Source organism: Talpa europaea, assembly GCF_964194135.1.
Source record: "Talpa europaea genome assembly, chromosome: 15".
NCBI classification, from domain to species: Eukaryota; Metazoa; Chordata; class Mammalia; order Eulipotyphla; family Talpidae; genus Talpa; species Talpa europaea.
In genome coordinates this window covers 51,679,763-51,704,919 of record NC_140083.1, presented here as the reverse complement: position 1 = coordinate 51,704,919, position 25,157 = coordinate 51,679,763, and the positions used below count along the sequence as shown (strand labels likewise).

Below are 25,157 nucleotides of genomic sequence, written 5' to 3'. Positions count from 1 at the left end.
TCCAAAAAATTGAGAAGGAAGGGACAATACCAAACATGTTCTATGAAGCCAATATTACACTAATACCAAAACCGAATAAGGACAACACAAAAAAGGAAAACTATAGGCCAATCTCCCTAATGAACACTGATGCAAAAATCCTCAATAAAATTTTAGCTATCAGAATCCAACAATGTATCCATAAGATAATTCACCACGACCAAGTTGGATTCATTCCAGGGGCACAAGGATGGTTTAACATCCGAAAATCAATCAACGTTATCCAACACATCAACAAAAAGAAATATAAAAACCATATGATAATATCAATAGATGCTGAGAAAGCTTTCGACAAAGTGCAACACCCATTCATGATAAAAGCCCTTGAAATTCTTGGGATACAAGGAACATACCTCAACATCATAAAGGCCATCTATGACAAGCCAACAGCCAGTATCATTCTCAATGGTGAAAAGCTGAAAGCAATTCCATTAAGATCTGGAACAAGACAAGGATGTCCACTCTCACCACTGCTTTTCAATATAATACTGGAAGTCCTAGCCAGAGCAATAAGACAAGAGAAAGACATCCAAGGAACCCAAATAGGAAAAGAAGAAGTCAAACTATCACTATTTGCAGATGATATGATAATATACATAGAGAACCCCAAAATCTCCACAGAAAAACTAATTCAACTCATCAATCAATTCAGTAAAGTGGCAGGATACAAAATCAACACGCAAAAGTCAGTAGCCTTCCTATACACAAACAATAAATCTAAAGAAGAAGAAATCAAAAAAACCACCCCTTTTATTATCGAAACAAAAAAAATCAAATATTTGGGAATAAATCTAACAAAAGAGGTAAAGGACCTATACAAAGAAAACTATAAAACACTGTTAAAAGAAATAGAAGAAGACACAAAGAAATGGAAAGACATCCCCTGCTCATGGATTGGAAGAATAAACATTATTAAAATGGCCATCCTACCAAAAGCAATATACAGATTCAATGCTATTCCAATCAAAATCTCAATGGCAATCTTCAAAGAAATAGAACAATTATTGATGAAATTCATATGGAATCACCAAAAACCCCGAATAGCCAAAGCTCTACTGGGAAAAAAAAGAAGGAAATGGAGGCATCACACTCCCAGACTTCAAACTATACTACAAAGCCATAATCATCAAAACTGCATGGTATTGGAACAAGAACAGATATACAGACCAATGGAATCGAATAGAAAATCCAGAAATAAACCCACAGATTTATGGTCAACTAATCTTTGACAAAGGAGCAAAGACTATACATTGGAGCAAAGAAAGTTTGTTCAATAAATGGTGCTGGGAAAACTGGGTCGCTACATGCAAAAGAATGAAGCTTGACCACTACCTCACACCATACACAAAAATCAACTCAAAATGGATTAAAGAACTAGACATAAGACCTGAAATCATAAAATACATAGAAGGAAATATAGGCAAAACACTACGGGATTTGCACATCAAAGACATCTTTACAGACACATCACCCAAAGCAGTGATAGTGAAGACAAAGATAAACAGCTGGGACTACATCAAATTAAAGAGCTTCTGCACAGCAAAAGAGACAATAACAAAAACAAAGAGAAACCCCACCAACTGGGAGAACATTTTTGCACCCAACACTAATGATAAAGGACTGATCACAATAATCTGCAAAGAGCTGATGAGACTCAGCAACAACAAAGAAAATAATCCAGTCAAAAAATGGGCAGAAGAGCTAAAAAGAAACTTCTCTGAAGAGGAAATGCAAATGGCCAACAGGCATATGAAAAAATGTTCAACATCACTTGTAATCAGGGAAATGCAAATCAAAACTACCATGAGATACCATCTCACGCCAGTGAGAATGGCACATATTAAAAAAACTAGCAACAACAAATGTTGGCGAGGGTGTGGAGAAAAAGGAACTCTTCTGCACTGTTGGTGAGAGTGCAAACTGGTCCAACCACTATGGAGAGCTGTGTGGAGATTTCTGGACCTACTAAACATAGAGCTTCCATATGATCCAGCAATTCCACTCCTAGGTATTTACCCAAAGGACACAGAAACATCAATTCCAAAGAGCACCTGCACCCCTATGTTTATAGCAGCACTGTTTACAATAGCTAAGCTTTGGAAACAGCCCAAATGCCCAAAAATAGATGACTGGATCAAGAAGATGTGGTACATATATACCATGGAATATTACTCAGCATTCAAAAAAGATAAACACATGCAATTTGCAGCAACATGGATGGCGCTGGAAGGGATCATGCTCAGCGAAATAAGCCAAAAAGAAAAAGAAAAATACCGGATGGTCTCACTCATAGCAGGAATCTAGAAAACTTAAATAAGGGACCAGGAAAATGAATATAAGAAAGTGAAAATCAAAATCAACAAAAAACTATGAACCAGAGACACTTTTTGGGGGGTGGGGGGCGGGAGGGGAAGGATTGGGGTCAGAATGGGGCGTTTGCAATTGTATGGGGGAATATAAAAATAAAATTTAATATTAAAAAAAAAAAGAAGAATAGCGGGGCCTCCCATGTGGCACAAGGGGTTAAGTCTCAGCACTCTGAAGCGATCCGCAGCCACTGCAGCACAAGTTCAAGCCATGCCCAGTGAGTAACCCACATGGCGCAGCAGACCTCTCCTGTCTCACCCGCTGTTCCCCTCAGCAGTGTATTTCAGTCAATCCACCTGTTCTGCTCCCCACTCTGTCTCTGACGAATCCTCTCACTCCCTGCACCTCTGGTCTGTACCCCAGCTCTTGTATGCATGAACAAATAAATAAAAATCTTCCAAAAAAAAAATAAGAATAGTGGTACCAACTTTAAACAGAGCCTGGAACACAGTGAACCATATATATTTGCTAAGTAAGATGAATTTAAGTAGAACATCTAAAAAAAAAAAAAAAAGGGAATGTTAAAAAAAAAAAAAGATTTCTTCCTTCTTTTCTTGGTTCATTCATTTACTTTGTATTATCAGGGAAAAAGAATATTTGCTGGATAATAACTACAAAATGCCAACCAGCTTCATATGTCCTCCCGAATGCCCCCAAAGAAGCCAAACAAGAAGAAATACACTCAGTAAAAAGCAGAATATATTCTGACAGGCATTATGGAAACAACAGATGAGTCAGCTACTGGAGTATGCATCTGAAGAAGACCCTGAAACAGACATTGGGGAGCAATGCTAAGTGCTGAGTGGCTCCATCAGGAACTGGTCCGTGCCAAGGCCACAGGCAAGACTCTTAGAGCTCTTCCATCCATGGTGTGATTAAACTGATGATATGAGGTTGAATATAAATTGCCCTCTGCACACGTCTACTGTAAAAAGGCCACTAAAATTCCATCCATGACAGAATAACACTTTCTGTTCCTATATACTCTGCACAGGGTCATGTACAATCTTGTGAATCACATCTGAACTTTGCAAATGTAATGAATTAAATCAAAGGTTTAACTGCTAGTTTTCATCCAGATGCTGTTACTGTTGAGTCAATGTGTATCTCTACCATCTTACTACATTAGTAGTTAATGTTCAAAACGTAACTTACCCTTGCCATGTCCACCAAGAAGTTCTCAAATAATTTCCAAATGTGGTTACTTGTGTAGATTTCTTTCATTTCTACTTCAGTATCGACATAGCAATGATTAACGAAGTTCACATAAGCAATTTTAACCTGCACGAATTTCAAATACAAAAGTTTGTTTATTGTTCATTTTCAAATATCAATTACAAAAGGCTCAATAAAATCTGTGAGTTCTAGTAGACTGAAGTAAGTCTTGTGTCCTCCTGGCAGGCAGGCCCATTTCCCTTGGTTTTCTAAGACTCTCCACCCCTGGGCCAGGGATGGACACATAACCTAGTACTCCAGCCCCGAGGGCCCAGGGCAGGTGCAAGAATGATTCCTTCACTCAAACCAAGGCACTCTGAGACATGAGGGCTCAAAAGTGCTCCCTCTCCTCTCCCACTCCCCCCACCCCCTTATTGCTAAAATGGAACAAGATAAACCCAAACTCCAAGAAGAAGGCATCTTCTCCAGGTGTCTGGAAAAGAATTATGCTCAGAAGGGAGAGTGGCAAAACCACAAAGAAGAAGGGAGAGAGAGTGGGAATGCATCTGTCATTGCTTGACCCTCAGGATCGATCTGAACCTAAAATTATCCTTCAAATTCCCAAGTTCAAGAGCCAATAAAGTTTCCTTTTTAATTTAGACTAGTGGCGTTAGGCTTCTATTCCTTGCTACCAACAGAATCCTAACAGAAAGTTTAAATGTGTTAACTAAATAGCACTTTGTTGTCATTCAAAAATATTTAATCACTACTTCTTTGAGAAGAAATGGATCACAGTTTACACCTACACAAACATATTATTTTAAGACACAGACAAATTCCAGCTTTAGCAAAAATCTGCATGAAGGACAGGGATGAGTCTCACCAACATACACCATTTCTGCAGTGGGTAGGATGATGGTTTGTGTTTTTCATTTTCTTCTCTTTCTTTCCTTCCTCCCTTACTCTCTCCCTTTCGTCCTTAATGAAAAATTGATGAATCGCCCCGCACACATAGAACCATGAGGAACTCACAGGCAGCTACCTTCCCCTTAACTTATGTCTGGTTGGCTGAGGTCTAGACCCTGCAGTGATGGGGAAATGGTTTCAAGGACCAGGGAAGGAGACCGCTGAGCCACTCGGTGAGGATGAACATCACCTTCACAACAACCAGTATTTATTCCTCACCAGGCACCTCCAGCACTTCGTAGGGGATATTTCATTTAACCCTCCAACAATCCTACTAGGTACACACTAGAATTTTTTCACTTTAAAATTGCGGAAATTGAAGGTAAGCAAAAGTCACCCACTGAAGTCGGACACATAGCTAGGAGGTAACAGACCCAGGATTCTGACTCATTCTTTCCTTCATTGAAAATACACTTACAAAATATATCTTCTGGCTTAGATGATGTAATGATGAGCAGAAACAGATCTACTTTTCCCATCATCAAGCTTATTGTCTTGGGAAAAGATGTGAGGGTTGCAGACTTTTGCTAACTAATAAAACTCAAACATCAATTTCACATGGCAGGCTCTTAGAGACTCTCTTAAGGAGACCAGGCAGTCTTCCTTGAAGAAGCAAGGCTTGACTTGAGATCCAAGGATCCGGAGGAGCAAAGCAGGTGAAGGATGAGGTAGGGTGATGTCAGAGGGAGCCACACATGCGCAGCAGTGTAGACAGAATCAAGACTTCAAATGCAGACAAAGACTTCCTCGTTAGTGGTGAGCGTCCCCGCCTGTCTAATGCGGATAGAGCCAGGGTCCAATGACTACAACACGCCTCTCTCTCTGCCATCTTATTTCAAACCAATCAAGGCATGAAGCATCCCTGTTTGGCGACATCAATAATTCCACAAAAAATACACTTTGAAGTCTATCTTTGAAGGCTAACCTAAACTGACACCTTTGCAAGTTACTGTGATTTAGATATCTGGTTTCACATCATAGGATAGGCAATGTGTCACACATTCATGATACACTAACAACACCTACCACAGCAAAAAAGAAATTATTACAATGTACTGTAAGTCTCACTAATCCCACTGACAACCAGTTCCTAACGAGCTCTTTTCCTCTCCTCAGAGCTAAACTAGGACATGGGATGATGTTTGTGATGTTTGAACAGAGCCAAACAATAGGTGGTGTTTGAACAGAGCCAAAAGCATGTTTGAACAGAGCCAAACAACAGGTAATGTTTGAACAGAGCCAAAAGCATGTCTGTATTTTCAAGAGGTAGCTATTCCACAAAGCGAGGTAGACCTATAATAAGACCCAACCCCGAGGCACTACCCTAGCTGTTCCTGTCAAGGCCAATAAGCTGTTCACAAAGCATCTGTGTGATGTTTGGGAACACAGGAGGGGCCCCACACCCACCTTCCGGTGTGAACAAACTGCCATACTCAGAATTGCACCCTCCTGTGGACTAGCTTGCAGTAAACCAACAGTGGCTATTCTTTAAAATGGTGTATCGTCTTTCATATCTTCCTGTGGAACTAAAAAGGTAAACTTTCCTTGCTCTTTTCAGTATTTCTAATTATCCAGCTAACTACATTGCCTTGGAAAAATATATAGCCTCATTATAAAAACAAGTATGGGTACCTCTGGTTCTTCCACACTTAAAAAAAATTGATCTTGGCCAGGCTTACCTCGGGGATGCAGTCATCGTGGGTCACTACCCTCACTATGTCGTCCAGGGGCAGCAGGGAGTTGCACTTGATTTCAGTGTAGACATTCTTGCCCTCTGTGCATGCAGCCAGCAGCTCCACAAGTGTGATGTGGTAGGCTAAGGGGCCACTCTCATCCCCCCGGTCTCTCTCTGAACACATCATATGGCGCAGGATGGGAAACGATGCTCGATCATTGTAAAATATCAGCACATCTTCACCCCCATTGATCAACTGAAATGATGAGAGAACAGAGCACCCCAAGTGTTAATCCAGCTGTTATTTCCAGTATACATATGTGCAAAAATATTAACAATATTTTTTTCCATAGACTCTTCACCTGGTGTCATAAGACTAACGTGCTTTAAGAACACAAGCATCTCTGTAAAAAGAGAGTTAATGTCGTAAAAACAGAACAATACCAAGGCAGGAAAGTACAAAGGCGCTGGTCATGTGCTGAGCAAATGCTCTCAGCATTAGGTGCCCAAAATTATTGAGTCACATAGATAAGAATGGATTATTTATCAGTGAGCAGCTACCCAGAAAATTAAACCTGCAGCAACATAAAACCCTTTCCCTCTACTTCAGCTGGAAGACTCTGCTGCCAAAGCATGAGAATGTTCCTAAGTCTAATTTCACTAAAGCAGAATAAAATAGCCCCATCTTTCCTATAGTGACTGAACAAGCAAGCACATTGAACGACATGCAACTCTACAGAAATCTGGAAATTCCATGTGCCCTGGGCATCCACAGAGGACAGAGGTAAAAGCAGAGATGTGAGGAATAGAGAGAGACTTAAAAAAAAAAAAAAAAAAAAAAAAACAGGAAAAAGAGAAATGAATAGGCGGGGGCTTCAGGACATAAATTTTCCTTCCTGTTTAGTTTATATAATTTTAGTGGAGAATTTCAGCAGGTGGCAATTTTATTGCTCAAAAGCACAATAACTTATTTTCTACATATTACCAGTACTAATTTGCTAACCCCAGGGAGAAATATTTTGGTAGGTTACATAGCTTTTTATAATTTTTTTCATTGTTTTATTTAAATTGTTAACCTATTTAAACTTTATGCAAATTAATTGACTTACTTTGAAAATTTTATTGAAAGAGAATATACATATGTGTAAAAATATTAGCAGTATTTTTTTTTCCATAGACACCTCACCTGGTGTCATGAGACTAACTTAAATATTTGCTTCTTTCCCATTTTAATTCTTTTGTTGGGGGTCATACTACAAAATGAAATTCATTCTCACATGTCTCGTTAAGGACTAATGTGGATATAAATTTAGGTAAGAAAAAGGTAAATTTCACAAGCTTAACATGTTCCTTAAAATAATTTACATTTAAAATTCAAGGCTGGGCCTCCCCTGGTGGCGCAGTGGTTGAGCACTGGGCTGCAAAGCTGTGCACAGCCTCTGCAGCACCAGTTTGATCCCGGCCACCAGCGAGGGTCCCGCATGGCGTGCAAACTTCTCCTGCTGTGCCTGCTGCTCCCCTCAGCAGTGTACTTTATCAGTCTGCCTGTTCTGTTCCCCGCTCTGCCTCTGGTGAATTCTCTCACCCTCCCGTGCTTCTGATTGTACCCAGTGCTTGTATAAATAAATAAATAAATCTTTAAAAAATAAATAAATCTTTAAAAAATAAATAAAAATTCAAGGCTTTGGAAATCTGACTATAAAACTGAGGCTACCAGAAGAGGGGGAGAAGCAGTCCCCATGAACTATGGTGGAGGACTGTGGGTGTCTTGGTGTGTGGGGGGGTGGTAGCAACTCCTGGAAGGTGTGAGCCTATATCTATAAATCAGATACATTGTTGTAAGCCAATGTAACCTCAGTAAAAAAAGAAAGGGAATAAACACAAAAATACACATCTCAAAAAAGTCCAAGGCTTTCAGTTGAATTAAGTTTTAGGTTTCTCTGTGACACATAGTCTCTTATTGTATCAATATAGAAATCATCCCCATTCCCAAGTTTCAGATGTAGAATTGTGAAACCCCTCAAGTAAATATAACCTGCTGTTTCATAGTCATATCTAAAAGGTGATTGCAGTCCTACCTTCCTCCTGAGAACCATAGGTCAAAGAGCAAAGCTCAAAGACTGGCTCAAAGATTCCCCAGTGCTGCCGAGTAGTACTGCTTCCTAGTAGCTGACTTACTGCATCAACCTCACCTAATGTCAAACATTTGTTTTCCTTAAATTTTAAACTTACCCTAAATAGCCAAGTTTCTACAACTTATAAATCACTGATGGGTACTTTCTGTTAATGTAATTCCCTTTACAGCCTTTGACAAATAGCAGAGAACACCCATTCTGTATTTCAGGCAGAGCAATAAAGGCACTGGAAAGGCAGAGTTTCCTCCATCTTTGGTAGATTATTGAAAACTTAAAAATTTCAAACATTGCTGCTTTTATTCTACATGGTGTCATGAGAATAACTTATCATATCATAGGATTTTATCCATTATTGAAAATACTTTGATATATACAAATTCTTTTTTTGGGGGGAGCAGGGTGGGTGGGGGGAGGGTTGATGATTTGTTACCTCTATGACAAATTAAAAAAATATTATTTTTCATTTCCCCTCCTCTATGTGCTTGCTTTATCGGGTCACACTGGTTGATAACATTACATTGGTTTCTGCACAGGGCCCTGTCCAGAAGCATCGGTATCCACCTCCTTCATTCCCCACAGACCCATCCTCCATAACCAACCCCTTTTACCCACAGCCCCAGCTTCCCTCTCTCTGGTCACCACTACTATTTTGTCCTTATAGCCTAATGGCACAGTTTGTTTTTGTTTTGTTTTGTTTACTCCTTTGTTGTTTCCTTACCTTCCACAGAGGAGTGAAATTACATGGCGTTGCTCTTCTTCCAAAAAGAAAAACAAACTCTTAGAAAATGATAAAATCAATCAATGATAAGTTGCTCCATTAGATTAAAGCAAAACACTTCTGTGCTTAAGTGCCCGTGATTCTTTTCCCGAGTTATGTGGTCATGGATATTTTTCACTCTAAGTTAAATCAAACACGCATTTGGACGCACTGTTGAGGCCAGACAGGGGAGACGCGATGGACAACATACCTCCGTCATCACCATATCCTGGCATTTCTTCACGTATTTACCATCCGCCTTCACGATGGTCTGCAGAAATCGCAGGTACTCCACGTGGCGGCCGTGCGTCTCCACGCAGCGCACGAAGTGCTGCACGGCGCGCTCGCTGATCTCGCTGCACAGGTGGTAATTGTTCATGAAGATGTGCCGCATGGTCTCGGCCTCCAGGAGCTGCGCAGAGGAGCCGCCAGGGTCACTTGCCAACACCCAATCTCTACTCCACCGCCCCGAGACCCACTTTCCAGCCTGCAGGATAGTTTTCTATCACGCAGCCACAGTGAGCTTCCCTGCGCGAGCAGTGCTGTCACTCAGCACAAAGAGGGAACTGAGCTCATAGAAAATTTAGTTGAGAAAAGATGCTGATTTTCATTTTTGGTATTTAGCCAAGGACTTTTTTTTTCCAAAGAGGAAATTTGATGTCAAAACAATAATTTTGGGTAGGCCTCTGAACTAATTATTAAATGACACGGGGTTTACATGAATTTGAAAATTACTGAAGAAATACTGCAGGAAAACATATGTGTCACAGGTGTGCCTCGTTAAAAATCGGCCTCTATAAAAGTGAGCTTCTCATCATAAAGGTCAACATGTCACAACAGAACTCTTGAGATTCATTTCATTATCTATTACTCGGAGTTAACTCTTCCCTAAAATGTGATGAAACACAGCTTAAGGAGCAGATGCACTCCACCTTTTGGTTTCCCATATGTACTTTGCTCGAGGCCTTCTAGTTAATTCATTGATCTACTGCATCTTATTCCTAACATTAAACTGTAGATATGTAAGTGCAGCTATCATTTCCAGTAAAATTTGTGTTATTTTTCAAGTTTCTGTACAAGTTCCCTCAATGGAAATAAAAGATATTCACTTCTAGAGATGTGAATATCTCAGAACCCCTAAAATGAACAAAGATAAGGTGTTTCGGTGCTACTAAAACTCATCTGATGGACACATTACTGTAAATATCAGTGGTCATTAAAATACTCACACCAGGTGTTAAAAACAAATTCAGATGTTTATGAAGGAGAACTTGATTCTGTGGATTTCCACGACAGAAATTCTGCAGGAATGTATGGGCCAGATGCATCACTTCATTCATCTTTTCATCATTCTGTAAGTAAAAGATGGTGGAAGACACAGAGAAACAAACTTACTACCACCAAAATATTATCAAAGTATCACAAGCGAGTTTGCTGTTTTTTGTTCCACTTTCTGTGCCCTTAATGATTCTTCATCTCTCCCAGCTACCTTGCTGCCTCCCTGAATTCTAGATGTCTTTCACCTTCCCTTTACTTTCCTCCTCTATCTGTTCTCCACTCTTGAAACATTCTCATTGTTTCATTATCATTTGCCTTTCTACTAAATGTTCCCCTGAACTTTCATTTATTTACTCTTTTTTATTGCTTAACTTTTATTTATTTATTCTTTTGCTTAAATTTTATTTATTCTTTTTTTTATTCTAAAGGGGAAAAAGCAAGCAAGAGAAAAACAAAAATGAAAACACCCACCACCATTCATCACAGGCCCTCCCTGCCAACACCCAATCTCTACTCCACCCTCTTCTCTGTGGACAGCCTTATTCTGTTACCAAGGTTCACTAGTTTATTTTTGTTTTGTTTGTTTTGTCTTGTTTCGTTCATGTTTTACTTCCTTATTTTCTACTCGTAGTTGAAATCATCCAGTATTTCTATCTGATTTCACTTTGCTTAATCCCCTTGAGAACCTTCCATTTTGCTGCAAATAGCAAAATTTCATCTTTCCTTATTGCTGAATAGTATTCTTTTGTGTGCATACACCGTATCTACTTATCTCTCATCAATCACTGGGCACTTATGTTGCCTCCATATAATCTTTGCTATTGTAAATAGTGCCAAAAAGACACACTAGGGTGCATGGAATCCTTTGAGTTTATGGTTTCATATTCTTTGGAGAGATCCAAAAGTGGAATTGTTAGAACATATAGTGGTTTGATTTTTAGTTTTGTAAGGCTACATCTCTGTGCACAGCTTTCTCCCCTGCCTCTGTCCCCAGCTTCCCCTCTCCTCCCTCCTTCCCTGATTCTTCTCTCTTCTCTGCAAACCCTTCCTTCCCACTCATTCCTCCCTTCTCTGATGTTCCCCCTTGACTTCCATTTCTGTGTGTCTGGATCTTTCTGTGTCTTCTATTTTCTGTTTCTCCTCTTACTGCACCTTCTATACCCCCCTTTCTCAAATTTCTCCTGCCCTCTACTTCTCCAGGCATCAATTTCTCCTCCTCTTGCTTCTTCTAACTTTTCCTTTCCTGTTCCCCTGCCCTCCTGGATGCTGTCAACTCCTCTCTATGCATTATTCCTCTTCCCACCCTGAACACATTTCTGTATTTTTCACCCTATATCTATCCTCCTATTCTCCCATCCCTTTGCTATTGACCTTGTCTCTTATTTTCTCCTCTCTTTTCCGTTATCTTTATGTTCTAACCCCTCTTTCCCATCTCTTTTTATCTCCTCTTTATTAACACATGTACTCCAAAGTTGCTTCCCTTATTCATCATCATTCCCAAGGAAAGCTCTCCACTCTGCTGCTGTCATTTGTTTATAGGAATAAGAAAATTAAGTCTCAAATTCATAAGGTATGCTAAATACTTTTCTCAAATGTGGTCTTTTAACTACATCACTGAAACCACCTAAAACTTTTCTATGTAGTAGAGACAGTTCATTTGTTATGTGGTCAGTGTCAGAGAGACAAAATGAACTCATGTTTTGAGTAGTAGATCATAATGAATAAATTTAATATTTACTTTCTTTCCTAATCTAAGGCTCTCTAGTTCATGCCTTCTATCACTAAACAAACAGCTTAAGACCATCAATATGCTCATTCCCTTGTGTTTAAAATAAGGAAAAACTAACAAGAAAAATAAACAGGACCAAATACTCCATTCCTGAGTGAAAAGAAGGAAATTTCCATTTCAATGTCTTCTAACACACTCTTTAACTTCCATCTTATTCTCTTCTTGTTACTGAACTATCCAGTCATTATAACCAAGAAACCTATAAATACCAACACAGTAGTAAAATACTCAACACCACAGTTACAGGAGAAGGGACTCAATGATGGCCCATGCCCATATCACAAAAACACCCTAATCAAGTGACTGATGTTGGCTTCAGCAGGAATGGGCAAACCAAAGCCGTCTGCCACTGGGGGGAAGAGGTAGGAAGAATTTAGCATCACACTGTTGCATTCCTGCCACAGCTGCATCACTGAATCCAATCATGAGAAAACACCAGGTGACCCAAAGTGAGGGGCAGTTTTCAACAGAGCTAGTCTGCTACCCAAGGTGTCAAGGTCACAAGAGTTGCGTGATAACCTGCACCAAAGGGACCTTTTTGTCAAAAAGGACATGACTAGGACACAGGAGAAATGTGACTGGTATAAGCAGTCACTGGCTGTACAATGTCACTGGGGTCCAGCAGGAGAGTGTCCTTGTTGGCAGGAAACAGACACTGGGGGCTCAAGGGTAATGGGACATAGATTTGCAACTTTCAGAAAGTACAAGGAAAAACATCATTTATACCTTTGCTATACTTGAAATTGTATCAAAATAGAAAATTAAAGCAAAAAGAAATGACCTTTTCATAAGGGATCTGCAGCAGATCCAGCACCACGGAATGAGCCCCCATATTTTTCAGCAGTCGCTGGTGTTGAATCCGACACTTCTTGTTCTGTACACAGAGTTTACTTAGCCTAATCAAAATCTTTAAAAAGAAAAGGAAAAGCATTAAATATAAGAAATGATAATACTAATATATAAGAAAAATTATCTGTCATGCTTGCAGTATTGAGACTACTAGAAGGAAAGGTGAGGAATAGAGTCGATGGGCTATGGTGGAGGACTATGCGGCTTTGGTGGTGGGTGTGGTGACATATATCTGAAGAGGTGTGACCCTGTATTTCAAAATCTTAGTGTCAAAAACCAACATGACCTTAGCTTAAAAAAAAAAAAGATAAAATACAGAAGTTGGAAAAAAAAAAAAGGGCATGCAAATGCAAACCCATAAAAAAATTTTGTATATCTGCTCACCTCCTTCACAATCAGGTAATTATTGCTTTTGTTGCTGTCAATCTGAGGTTTCTTTGTTCCGTCCTGCACTGGACTCAAAATGTTGGATTCCTAAAATAAACACAAGTATGTATTTTTATGCCATGCAGAGCATTTTAATAAATTTATTTATTTTGTAATAAATGTTACAATATCTTGTAATGAACTTATTCTTCAATTTTAATGTTTCCTTCGTACTTTTTTATACCACAAAAAAGTTCCTTGGCTTGACTGAGTCAGGCAAATAACCACTACTCAATCACAACCAGATTACAAAATAAGTTGCATTACTAATCACTGAATTAAAGTAAAAATGAAGTTATATACAACATTACCATGACTTTTCTTATGCTTCATATATCAGCTATAGCATGGCTTTATATTGCCTATATGAGAAGGAAAAGTAAAAATCCTGGGCATCAAAGATCTTATTTTATTATCAGGGATTAACTTTAGGGGGAAAAAAGAGAAAGAGCATATTACAACAGTCAAAAAAACATTTCAGGAATGGAAGGAAAGAACACCTTCCCCTCTGAACTCCTCCCTGGTTACCATGACAGCATTAAGAATGATGGCTTTAGACCAAGTATTCACAGAACCATGAAAATGAAGCAAGGAAAATAAAAGTTTTAAATAATATTTTGAAATTAATGAATTAATAGAGCATATTAAGAAGACCTGAAAGAGAAATATTTTCATTACAAAACTGCTACCTGTAGCAGTACAATAATAAAAAAATTGGGGCGTGTACATATTTGAAATATCAACTATTGGAGTCATCATATAAAAATAAAACACCAGTTACAATTTTAGCATTTATTAAGAATTAATACATGTGTGGTGCTGGAGAGTGGGGACTGGATCTAAAAGAAATAGAAGGTAGGGTCTTTATCACAAGAAAATTACAGTCTACCTAAGAGGGGAAAATATGAAAAGAAGGATTTGAATTGAATAGAATTCACTATACAGAGAGAGAGAGAAGATGAATAACCATAGCTCTTAACAATTTTATTAAGAAGGTCAGATGTAAGGCAAGGTCTTGAAACATGGTAACTATTTAATGCAGTGAGTGAGGTATATGGGAGGGTAGGGGGATGGCAAAAGGCAGGGGGGTATTTGTCAAATGAGACATCACCTTAGCCAAAGGCACTGTAGCAAGAACAACATAATAGCGAGTAGAAAATGTCAAGACTGGGCGGTGTAGGTGATAAGATGCTCTCCCTGGCTTACAACATGCTCAAAATTGCACTTGAGATGAATATCAAGGTTAACCTGGGACAAAAGCACCCTAAACTCCTGACCACATGGGTGGCTTTGGCTAAATTGATGCCCTGGATTTTAACTTTTTCTTTTTATATAGGCTTGACTGAGTCAGGCAAATAACCACTACTCAATCACAACCAGATTACAAAATAAGTTGCATTACTAATCACTGAATTAAAGTAAAAATGAAGTTATATACAACATTACCATGCCTTTTCTTATGCTTCATATATCAGCTATAGCATGGCTTTATATTGTAAAGTCTAAACTTTGGAGCGTGACTGGCACACACAGACAACTACCGTGGACTCTACTCAGGACAAAGAAACAAAGTATATGAGGCCAATCAATGCATTTCATTTCATCTGTCCCAAATCATTTTTCCTACCGTGTTCCATGACAAGTCACAAAATGAACGCAAACCAAGAAAAGAAACAAACTCTCCTTGGTAGTCAGAGTTTGATGAAAGGCCCCAAGTAGGAGAGCAACTGTCCAGTTCTGAGCCATTCCCACTCTCACTGGGCTTTGAATTCCTCCAGGCAAATCCCCTCTCAGATTGAGACTCTCAACGAGAGCTCCACCTTAGCATCCAATCTCTTCCCTCAACTCACCCAGAATATGGAAATTCCCCTGACAGACACTTCCCCTTTTCCTTCTGAAAATGTCCAGCATCATCCATCCACAAACCTGTCTACCTTCTCTGCCTTGTCGTACAGACAAAGAACTCTGGACGCATGGGGTTTTAAAAAAAATTCCATCCCCAGGTCCCACGCATGAGCAGTTTCTACACTAGATGGATTCCTTCTCATCCTTTTGAAAACCTGGGGCTGACCAAGCACTTCAGGGGCACTGCCTACCCCAGGGAGAAGTTCTGCCTCTCAGATTACAACCCTAGTAGGTTTCTCCACGGATGAATTTATTCCATGCTGTATGAAAGACTCAACATTACCAAAACTTTCTTGAGCATTTGCTACTGCGGTTCATGATCATATACTTTAAGGCTCCTCTCTCTGGCAACATTCTTCAAGATGACCTTTAACCTCTCTGACCCTCTGGTCTCCTTCACTCAGTAGAGGTGGAAGTGCAAGGAAAAAAGGCTATGAACATGGAAAACAATCAAAATGTTGCCCTACGGTCATTTATCCTATTAAACCCTAGGAGGTAAATGAAAGAGGTCCAATCTCCAGCCTGGGTAAATAAAAGAAGGAACTAAAAATGTAAGGTATTGTCTGTGGGCCATCAGACACTAGTGATTCCTAAAATGTTAAGTAAGTTAAGTCACTAGTAGGAGAGGAAAGGCGGTGGTTAAAATGAATGGAAACTACACAGATGAGGCAAGCAGAGCTTCTGTTTGATAACTAAAACACTTTGTAGATGAGAAGTAAAAATTGCAAAATCCAGAAACATAATTAAATTTTCCTTTTCAGATGATAAAGGAGGTTGAAGCTTTTAGAGGTCATATTCATTTCTCTGGGAAGAGGGTATTAAAGACCAGGTTTGTACTACAAACAAGGATGAAGGCACGACCAAGTCCAAAGACCGACAAAGCTCCTAAGATAGAAAGGAGATTGTGATAAATGTCAAAAAAAAAAAATCAGTAAAAATGATTTGGCAGATATAGTAAAGTCTATTTTTCAAACAATGGCCTGAAGAAAAAGCAACTGTCTTGTTTTAGGAAAAGTTATCTCAGACAAAATGTACTACATTATAGAAAGTTATGCTTTTTTAGAGGGGAAGACACAGATAAATGCTCAACTCCTTAAGTATGGAAATTATGAAGAATAATTATTTTAATTTAAAATTGCCAGTAGTCAACCAAAGGAAGCAATGCTGGAGAATTCAATAAACAGTCCCTTTTAATTTCAGAAAATAATTCAATATAATTACACAGCACCAAATTATTAACCCATAGAACATCTGGATTATTCCAAAGCGGTAATCAGGGGAATTTAAGAAATATGTAAATTGTGCAACTACAGTTAGGTTTTGTTTTCCCAATGGGAGGTCAAAGGTTCCAAGCATAGGCATTCCAAGATTTTTACTTTAGTAGGGACAGAAATTGACTACATTTTTTATATCCTACATAACTATGGTCATAGGTCAGTGGCCAAATCAACAAAGCCCTTGCTTTATTCTAAGGACAAAATGTTTGTAAGGTACAAAACGTAGAAGCATCACTTATCCAGAGTCCCTGAGCAGAGCAAGCTCCAAAAAAAAAAAAAAAAACCTAACACTGAGAACAATGCCATATGTATGGTAGATATCCAAGCTATTGTCTTGATGACAGAAATGAAGAATACATATGGTATTACAAAAGCACTTGTACTTTATTGCAATTGCGTCTTATCATCTGGAAGAACTTGAATTAATCTCCTCTAATGGAATAGAAGGAACCACTTAGTTGTCATTTGACAGAGACGGCTAGATTTTTAATTGCCTATGATGTCACATAAAGCAGTAGATTCAGAAACAATACCACAAGAAGAATCTAGAAATTGGATAAGCAGCAGGGTTCTAAACAGACTCAAAAGGGTGAATGTCTAAACAAGCCCTGGTTCTGAATACAATTTATTCTGCATCAGGTAAGGAAACTTTTTTATATCAACAGCCAAAAAACCAAAACAAAACAAAAAAAAGAAAATATGCAGGATCTATATGTTGAGCTAAATATTGGCACTAATTCATGGGGATCTGGCTCCATAATTTAAGCAAGAGCAGTCATGCTTTTCAAAAAAGACTTTCCAAATCCTACCCCATAGAACTGTCTCCATCTGCAGCTGCATGACTAAAATAGCTCAGGGCCTCTCTGCTCTTTGTCCCCACTCCATTCAAGTTAAAGGAGGGCCTTCCTCAGCAAATTTGTCAAGTCAGCAAGACCGCAGAGCATTGCATCCGCTATCTATATCCTGGACCTTCTCCTATAGCCACTGTTCAATTAAACCAGTGTCCCCTACCAATCACTCTCCTCTTCCCTTCTTCCCTTCTCACCTAGCTCCAAAATGTGGGCGAAATATAACCGCCAGTCTTTTGTACCTGATTGGCTTATCAACTGAGTAGTTGGGACTCTTCCAAATAAATGTTACTTCCTTCAGGTGACTGAAGGGAACCCTCACTATGGGCAATGCAGTATTTTTTCTCTGACCCACCGTAGAGCAACATCATATGCCAATCATTTAGAAATTACCTAGGGCTCTGTAGAATCCTTAAAGTCACCCCTGATCTACTTCTCTGGCCTTGCATGTTAAGCTAATTTGCACCATCAGGGGGTCTGGTGGCAGTTTTGGCTTCCCTGAGATTAAAATTCAAATACCTATGAGGAAAATGAATGCTAAGGAAGAAAACAAAAAATCAATATTGGGAGTCTAACATTCCAGTGAGATGTAAGCCATGAAAAAGTCTTCTGAGGTATTGAAACAACTATCTTTAACCAATAGTCACAGTGGTACAGTGAGGACCAACCACTGTGAATAAGTGCCAGCTACATTTACCCCACATTTGGAGTTAGGTGGGCAGGGAAGAGGGCTTTGGGAGGAGGGTGATTGATAGATGATTTCCACTGATTCAGTTGAATGGTGGCTACAGGAGAAGGCTCGGGATACAAATGGCGGACAAAATGTGCTGCGGTCTGACAAATTTGCTGAGGAAGGTCCTCCTTTAACTTGAATGGAGTAAGGACAAAGAGCAGACCACGCGGAGCCCTCTGTGCCCACAATGACCTATAAAAGACTCCAATGGTAAAGGACAGTTTGACTGGGAAAGAGAAAAGTTAGTAGGCCACGGATCACCAAGAGAAGACAAGGCCTGGGTTCTTTTTCCTCCCACCATGCCAGGAAGAATAGCAGCATGGGCCTCAAGTTTCTAATAACCCCCCACATACACATACACATAGACACACACACACACACCACAGTAACTTTTTATTAGGCAAGTTTGCAAATAACGTGTCAATGAAGGCACAGACACAGTCCCTGGCAGCTAGAAAGTGTGGATTTAGATGTCCATGGTAAATTGCAATTGATTAGGAACACCAGCTCTGTTCAGAGGCAGAAGCCAATGGTCCTAGGAGGAGCAAAACCACTGTACAGACTCTTGGAAGAGAATACAATGATCCCGTCAAAACCTACAAATTGTGTGACCAATATGTTACCTAGAAATCCCAGGGTGAGACCCGAAGGACACTGCCATATACGTATATATATAGTATGAGCAAGTAGATAGAACCCAGGAGGATGAATATGAAATAAAAGCAACTGGAAGACCTAAAAATGAAAACACAGTCCCTGAAGTTAAAAACTCAATAGATGGCTAAATGTATGTTCAGACACTTTGATGAATGCAGAGACAAAAACATGTAGAGATGTAAAAGCAAAATCACTGTGAAAAAAAATGAACAACAGCCAAAAGAAAGAGCATCAGCAGGAAGTTCTCTTAGCAGCACTGTGATGCCCAAAGGACCTGCTTCTCCTAGTAAATGGGTGGGTAACACAGAGGGCAGCCTGACTTCACCCACTCAGAGAGAGCTTCGGGAGTCAATCCCTCCTTCCTATATTAGAAGTCAAGATATATTCAAATGTCATGGATTAGTAGTTGCTCCTAATCTACTGATATTACCAACTTATTATACATGGCCCTTTAAGCTTTCAGCAACAGTACCTTTAATAAAGGGAAACACTAATATACAATAGGAAATAATGCTCACAGGTGCTACGCATGCAGTGGGCTCACACATGAACCAACCTATCCTGTTCTCCCCTGTACCTGTAAAAGATCAGTGGTGTGACCACTTTGGACCATCTCCTAAGATTTGGCCATAAGATACAGAATTTACCAGTGAGAGAAGGACACTTTTGTGTTACTTGGAAATATTTTTGATGACTAAAATGAACACTGGCATTAATGATACTGGTCTTCTGATATCTAAGCAGGCACAAAGTTAGACCATTATGAGCTGTTTTAAAACAATGCCAACAGCCCCGTGTCTGGAGCCTTTGTGAAGATCTCCAAACAACAAAGGATGACTGTTTGCACTGGCCTGCGAGAGGGCCTGCTGCTTGCTGCTGGCTGTTTTCATTGATACTGGGAGAGATTTCATCCTGTTACAGTAAATCGCCGCTACCTTGGGCAGCTTGTTTGTTCCACAGTGTTGAATATTTGGCTGAGTATGAGTCACAACTTGTTAGTTTCTCACTTTTCCCTCCTTATATTAATCTACTAAAAATGTGCCCTTTTCCCATTTTCCAACCCACCTGTTAGTCTACATATCTGCTGCCACCTTCCAAGTTCAGGCTTATGTAACCTCACACCTGAATCTGGGCTTGGGGCTCCTACCTCTACTCTCTTGTTCTGTTGAATCCTCCTGGATTCTGCCACATGAAAATGTCAAGGTTATCTATTCATCTCCTACACCAGAATCTTCAAAGTCCCAAATTTCCAGCCACTCCCACTTCTTCTTGTGGCACTCTGCTTCTCCTCCAGTTACTCTTGAATCTGTTCACTAACTAGAGCCTCCTGATACTTCAAAACAGTGACGCCTGCTCCCTGTGGTCAGGCCTCACCAGCCTCTCCCTTTCTGGGCCACACAGCCCAGGATACTCAAGCATCTCTGACATGGTGTTCTTGGGGCCCCCTCGGTGTATTCACCCCTGAAGAGCTAGGCCCATGTCTCAGATTTTAGATCTGATTCACAACATGAAACTTTAAGAAGGGAAATGAGTCCAGGTATGTATGACAAGAGTGATGATGGTGAAGGGACAGAATTACACTTTACTAGAATGTTCACATGAAAGACTGCGCTCTAGAGGAATACAATGACAATCAAATAGAGGAGACTCAGCTCCAGTTGGTTCACGGCGCCTCAAATCTAGCACGTGTGAATGTATGTGACAAGGTGGGACCATGGGTTTGAAATGAAGAAAAGTCTTCAACTCTCAGGAACTGTTAGAGAAAATGACAAGTACCTGTGAAGAGCACCCCCTCTGCATGGGTACACTACCCAAAATTGATGGAGAAAATACGGAAAGTATCTCTTGTTAGTAAAGAGAGGAAAGCAAATGGAGGCTAGGAAATCATAAAAATTTCCCAATGATAATCAAGGACTGGATTCATACTTGGCCACCTGGGCCTGCGTCCACATCTGATAAGCTGGGTCTTAGTGCGTCTCACACAAAACAGCAGAGAAGAGTCAGAGATGGGGCAGAAAGAGAAATGAAGGCTCTGCTCAAGAACCTGCCAGGACACCTAGGACATCTCATGGAGAAGTCCAGGGGCAAAACCAGGGCAAAACATGACCACAGAAGAACACAGGCGTGTCTGGTGTCTGCCCTGACTTTGTCTTAAATCCCAACACAATCTCACTTCAGCTCAAGACTTGAAACTAGAACTCCCACTAATATAGAGACGTCCAAAGTCCCAAGGCAAACACTCCATGAAAGATGGTTACAGAATGTGGTAATCCAAAGATCCTCACAGGTGCAAAGGAAAGCTTCTCTGGATTAAACCCAGGCCTAAGGGGATTCCACATTTAAAAATCTAAGTTCCTAACAAAAGCTTTTAAAATGACTAAATATCTAAGTAAACACTTTGCCTAGGAACTTCTGCAGTAAGAAAGAACTTAAAACAGCAAAGGGCCCGACTATAACAAAACAAGTAGATCCTAGACATGAAACCAATTCCAAGTATGTTACTTGGTTCACAGAAAACAAAGGCAACTCCATGTTTTGTCTCCAAAGGAAAAAATTAACCTGAGACCAGATGGGAAAGCCCCAGCTTCTAGGCAACAGGAGAAGATTCCCTGAAGGCAAATGGCAAAACAAGCTCTGCAACCTCCAGCCCAAGTTAGCAGTGAGCCAGGATCAGGTCTGGGAAGCTAAACCCAGGCCCCTTCCTTCAGACAGGTGTGTGGAAGGAAGCCACGGGTCTCAGGCCAGCAGCGCCCCCTGGTAACAGGCCGAGGCAATGACAAGCATTCTAAGGAGGAAAATAATCTATTTTCAACTCCCAGGTGTGAGCTCAAACCTACACTGTGTCTCTGGTGAATCCTCTCACCCACTGCATCTCTGGCCCACACCCCAGTTCTTGTATGCATAAAGAAAGAAAGAAATATTTTTTAAAAACCTACAATGGAATGTTTACAACTGCTTTATTCATAATGGGCCCAAACAAGAATTACCAAGATGAAGTCCTTCCATAGGTGAATGGATAAATTAGCACAGCCAGACAATGGAGTATTACTTACTGATTTAAAAAAAAAATGAGCTAGCAAGTAAATGAAAGAAGTGAGTCTGAAAAAGCTATACATTGTATGATTCCTGCTATGGCGCATTCTGGGAAAGGCAAAACTATAGAGAGTAAAAAGGTGAGGTTACCGAGAGCTTAGAAGCTCAGGAGGAAGAGATAAGTAAGTGGAGCTAAGAGGATTTTCAGGGCAGTGAAACTACTCTGTAGTATACTGTAATGGTGATACATGATGTAGTATACATGATGGTATACATGATAATGGTATATATGATACTGTAATATACATGATGTGTATTTGTCAAAACCCACACTGTCAAAACTACAACACTGTGAAATCTAAAGTAAACCATGGGCTCTGCTTAATAATAATGTATCAATATAGGCTCATCCATTTAACAGTGTACCACACTAACACACTAGGCTAATCAATACAGGACAATCAGGTGGGGAAAAGATGTAATATATGGGAATTCTCTGCACTTTCTGCACAATTTTTTTCTAAACCTGAAGCTGGTCTAAAAATAGTCTATTGGGCCTCCCCGGTGGCGCAGCGGTTGAGCGCTGGGTTGCGAAGCTGCCCGCGGCCTCTGCGGCGCCGGTTCGATCCCCGGCTGCTCCCCGGCCACCGGAGGAGGGTCCCACATGGCGCGCAGACCTCTCCTGCCGCCCGCTGCTCCCCTCAGCAGTGTACTTCGGTCCTTCTGCCTGCTCTGCTCCCCGCTCTGGCTCTGGTGAATTCTCTCACCCTCCCGCACTTCTGACTGTACCCAGTGCATGTATAAACAAAACAAACAAACAGACCAGCAAACAAATAAATAAAGCATGCCTCTATACAAAAAAAAAAAAAAAAAAATAGTCTATTAAGAAAAAAAGGGAGGTTCTCATAACCAAAGATTACCAAAACAAAACTGAAACCAAATGAGACTCATAAGAAACTTCCAAGTAGGTCAGATGGTGGAATTATGATGAGCAGGCTACAATAGAGTCATATGGGATAACTAAATTAGGAAGCAATAAAAGATGGTCCAAAACAACCCTACAGATTTGAAAGAAAAATCTAATTTCATGTCTGAAAAAGTAAACTGAATAAAATTTAAAAGTCAATGGGTAAACTGCAAACCGGACACAGCTGAGAAGAGACTCAGCTGAACCTAAAGAAATTGTTCAAATTCAGCCCAAAGTCACAGGTATTAAATTATTAAAAGGAAGCAAATAAAAATGGAGGCCTCTAACAGGAATTTCAGAATCAAAGCAATGCTACCCATGAGGTAGCAAAAAAGTCTCCAACAGCAGCAATGGGAGGAGAAGCGAGGCAGTAGCAGTTTGGGGGGATAACACTCATCTGGTCTGACAAAAGGTTTCTGTTTCTGGTAAGAAATATTTTCAATTTGTAGACATCTAATAAAATAAACTTAAAACACAAAAAGTAAAAATAAATACAATAACAAGGAAAAATTGATCTGCCCACCAATGTAGTGAGAAATGTCAACACAATTCCTTTATTATGCCAAGATAACAAAAATATTAGTATGCAGCTAGGTGATTTAAACACAATTAAGTTTGATTTATTAGCCTACACCCATTCACATTCTTCTCAAGCCCACATGGAATATTAAAACCCCAGATGGTTATAACAGGTCAAATAACAAACATTAACAAATTTTGGAGAAATGGTGTCACCATAACCAGATTCTCTTGCCTCAAGTTAAACCAGAGACTAATTACAGAGGGGGGAGGAGGGAGTAGGATCAAAACAAGCAGGGGGTGGGAATTGTATGGGGCTATAAGCAAGATGAAAATGCATACACTGTGCAAAAATGAAAATTGATGTAAAAAATATATAAAATAAAAAAGAATTTAATAACAAAAGGATAACAAAAAAGGATAATTTTCACCTATATGGAATTTTTAAAAGTTACTTCCATGTAATTCTGGGCCAAAGATGAAATCTTTTTTTTTTAATATTTCATTTTATATAATTCTTACATCATTTTTCATTTTTGTACAATGTATGCATTTTCATTTTGGCAATTGCACCCCCCCTTATTTTGACCCTAATCCTTCCTCTCCCTGCCCCCCCCCATAGTGTGTCTCTGGTTTATAGTTGCTTGTTGATTTTGATTTTTACTTTGTATTAATTAGTCTTTTTCCTGGTCCCTTATTTAGGTTTTCTAAATGCCTACTATGAGTGAGACCATCCGGTATTTTTCTTTTTCTTTCTGACTTATTTCGCTGAGCATGATCCCTTCTAGCTCCATCCATGTTGCTGCAAACTGCATGTGTTTATCTTTTTTGATTGCTGAGTAATATTCCATTTGTGTGCAAAGATGAAATCTTAATGGAGATGCTTAAATATCTAACATTGCATAATAACATACTTAACAGTTTGGCAAAATTTGCAAAATGTAGATCTGTAGAGGGAAATTATGCCATTAATTATTTTTAAAGTCTAAAAAGTTTGTCAACACCAAAGATAAAATAATAGAATAGCCTACCATTAATAGCAAACAAATCCAGAAGCTCCACAAAGCCAAAAACAGGTTCTTTAAAAAGGATTCTGGTCAGGTTTGAGTTAGAGAAAAGAAGGGAGAGAGAGGAAACACTTCAAGAATGAACTGGGAGTATAAAGCTACAGAGAAATTTAAAAATATAGTTATGGCAATCAATTAAAAAATAAGTATATGTATAAAAAAGGTGAAACAAACTGATCCAAAATTAAAAATACGAATAAACTTATAACCATTCAAGAAATTCGATCAGTAGTTTACTCTTCCCAGAAACTAAATCCAAGGCCCCAGTAGATAAGTTTTCCCCAAAATTTCATGGAACACATCGTCCCAATCTCACACAAAGAGGACTATTTTGCAACTCATTTTATGGGATTAGTCTAACCTTTCATGAACACTTGACAGGGATAGCAGAAGAAAGGGATATTACAGGCCACTCTTACTGACAACACAGACGTGAAATCCTAACCAGTATTTGCAAGCTAAATCTAACAATGTAAAAAATAAAATCTCCAAGATACAGTTATTCCACTGCTGAAACATCTGAAGAGGTGGGGTGCAATATTTCTGAATCAAATAAGGTTGTAAACTAATGTCACCTTCATAAAAACATTATTTTAAAAAGTAAGAAAAAAGATTCGTTTATTCTAGAATGCAACATTACTATATCAGAAGCTCTATTTATGATTCATATTATTAAAATTACCAGATTAAGGTTAAAGAAAAATAATAATCTTAA

At 39.4% G+C, this 25,157-nt stretch overlaps 1 protein-coding gene across 4 annotated transcripts in view; it reads right to left on the bottom strand.

Annotated features, from left to right (window-relative positions):
* ITPR2 (inositol 1,4,5-trisphosphate receptor type 2) overlaps positions 1 to 25,157 on the bottom strand; it is a gene marked incomplete at both ends in the record, with an annotated part of 472,402 nt that overhangs the window by 249,847 nt on the left and 197,398 nt on the right. For all 4 annotated transcript variants that reach the window (XM_084254830.1, XM_084254833.1, XM_084254831.1 and 1 more), the window contains 6 exons: positions 3,562 to 3,687; positions 6,207 to 6,458; positions 9,306 to 9,506; positions 10,324 to 10,446; positions 12,943 to 13,068; positions 13,395 to 13,484. In XM_084254830.1, coding sequence (XP_084110956.1) covers positions 3,562 to 3,687; positions 6,207 to 6,458; positions 9,306 to 9,506; positions 10,324 to 10,446; positions 12,943 to 13,068; positions 13,395 to 13,484 — 918 coding nt within the window. The remainder of the gene's footprint in view (positions 1 to 3,561; positions 3,688 to 6,206; positions 6,459 to 9,305; positions 9,507 to 10,323; positions 10,447 to 12,942; positions 13,069 to 13,394; positions 13,485 to 25,157) is intronic.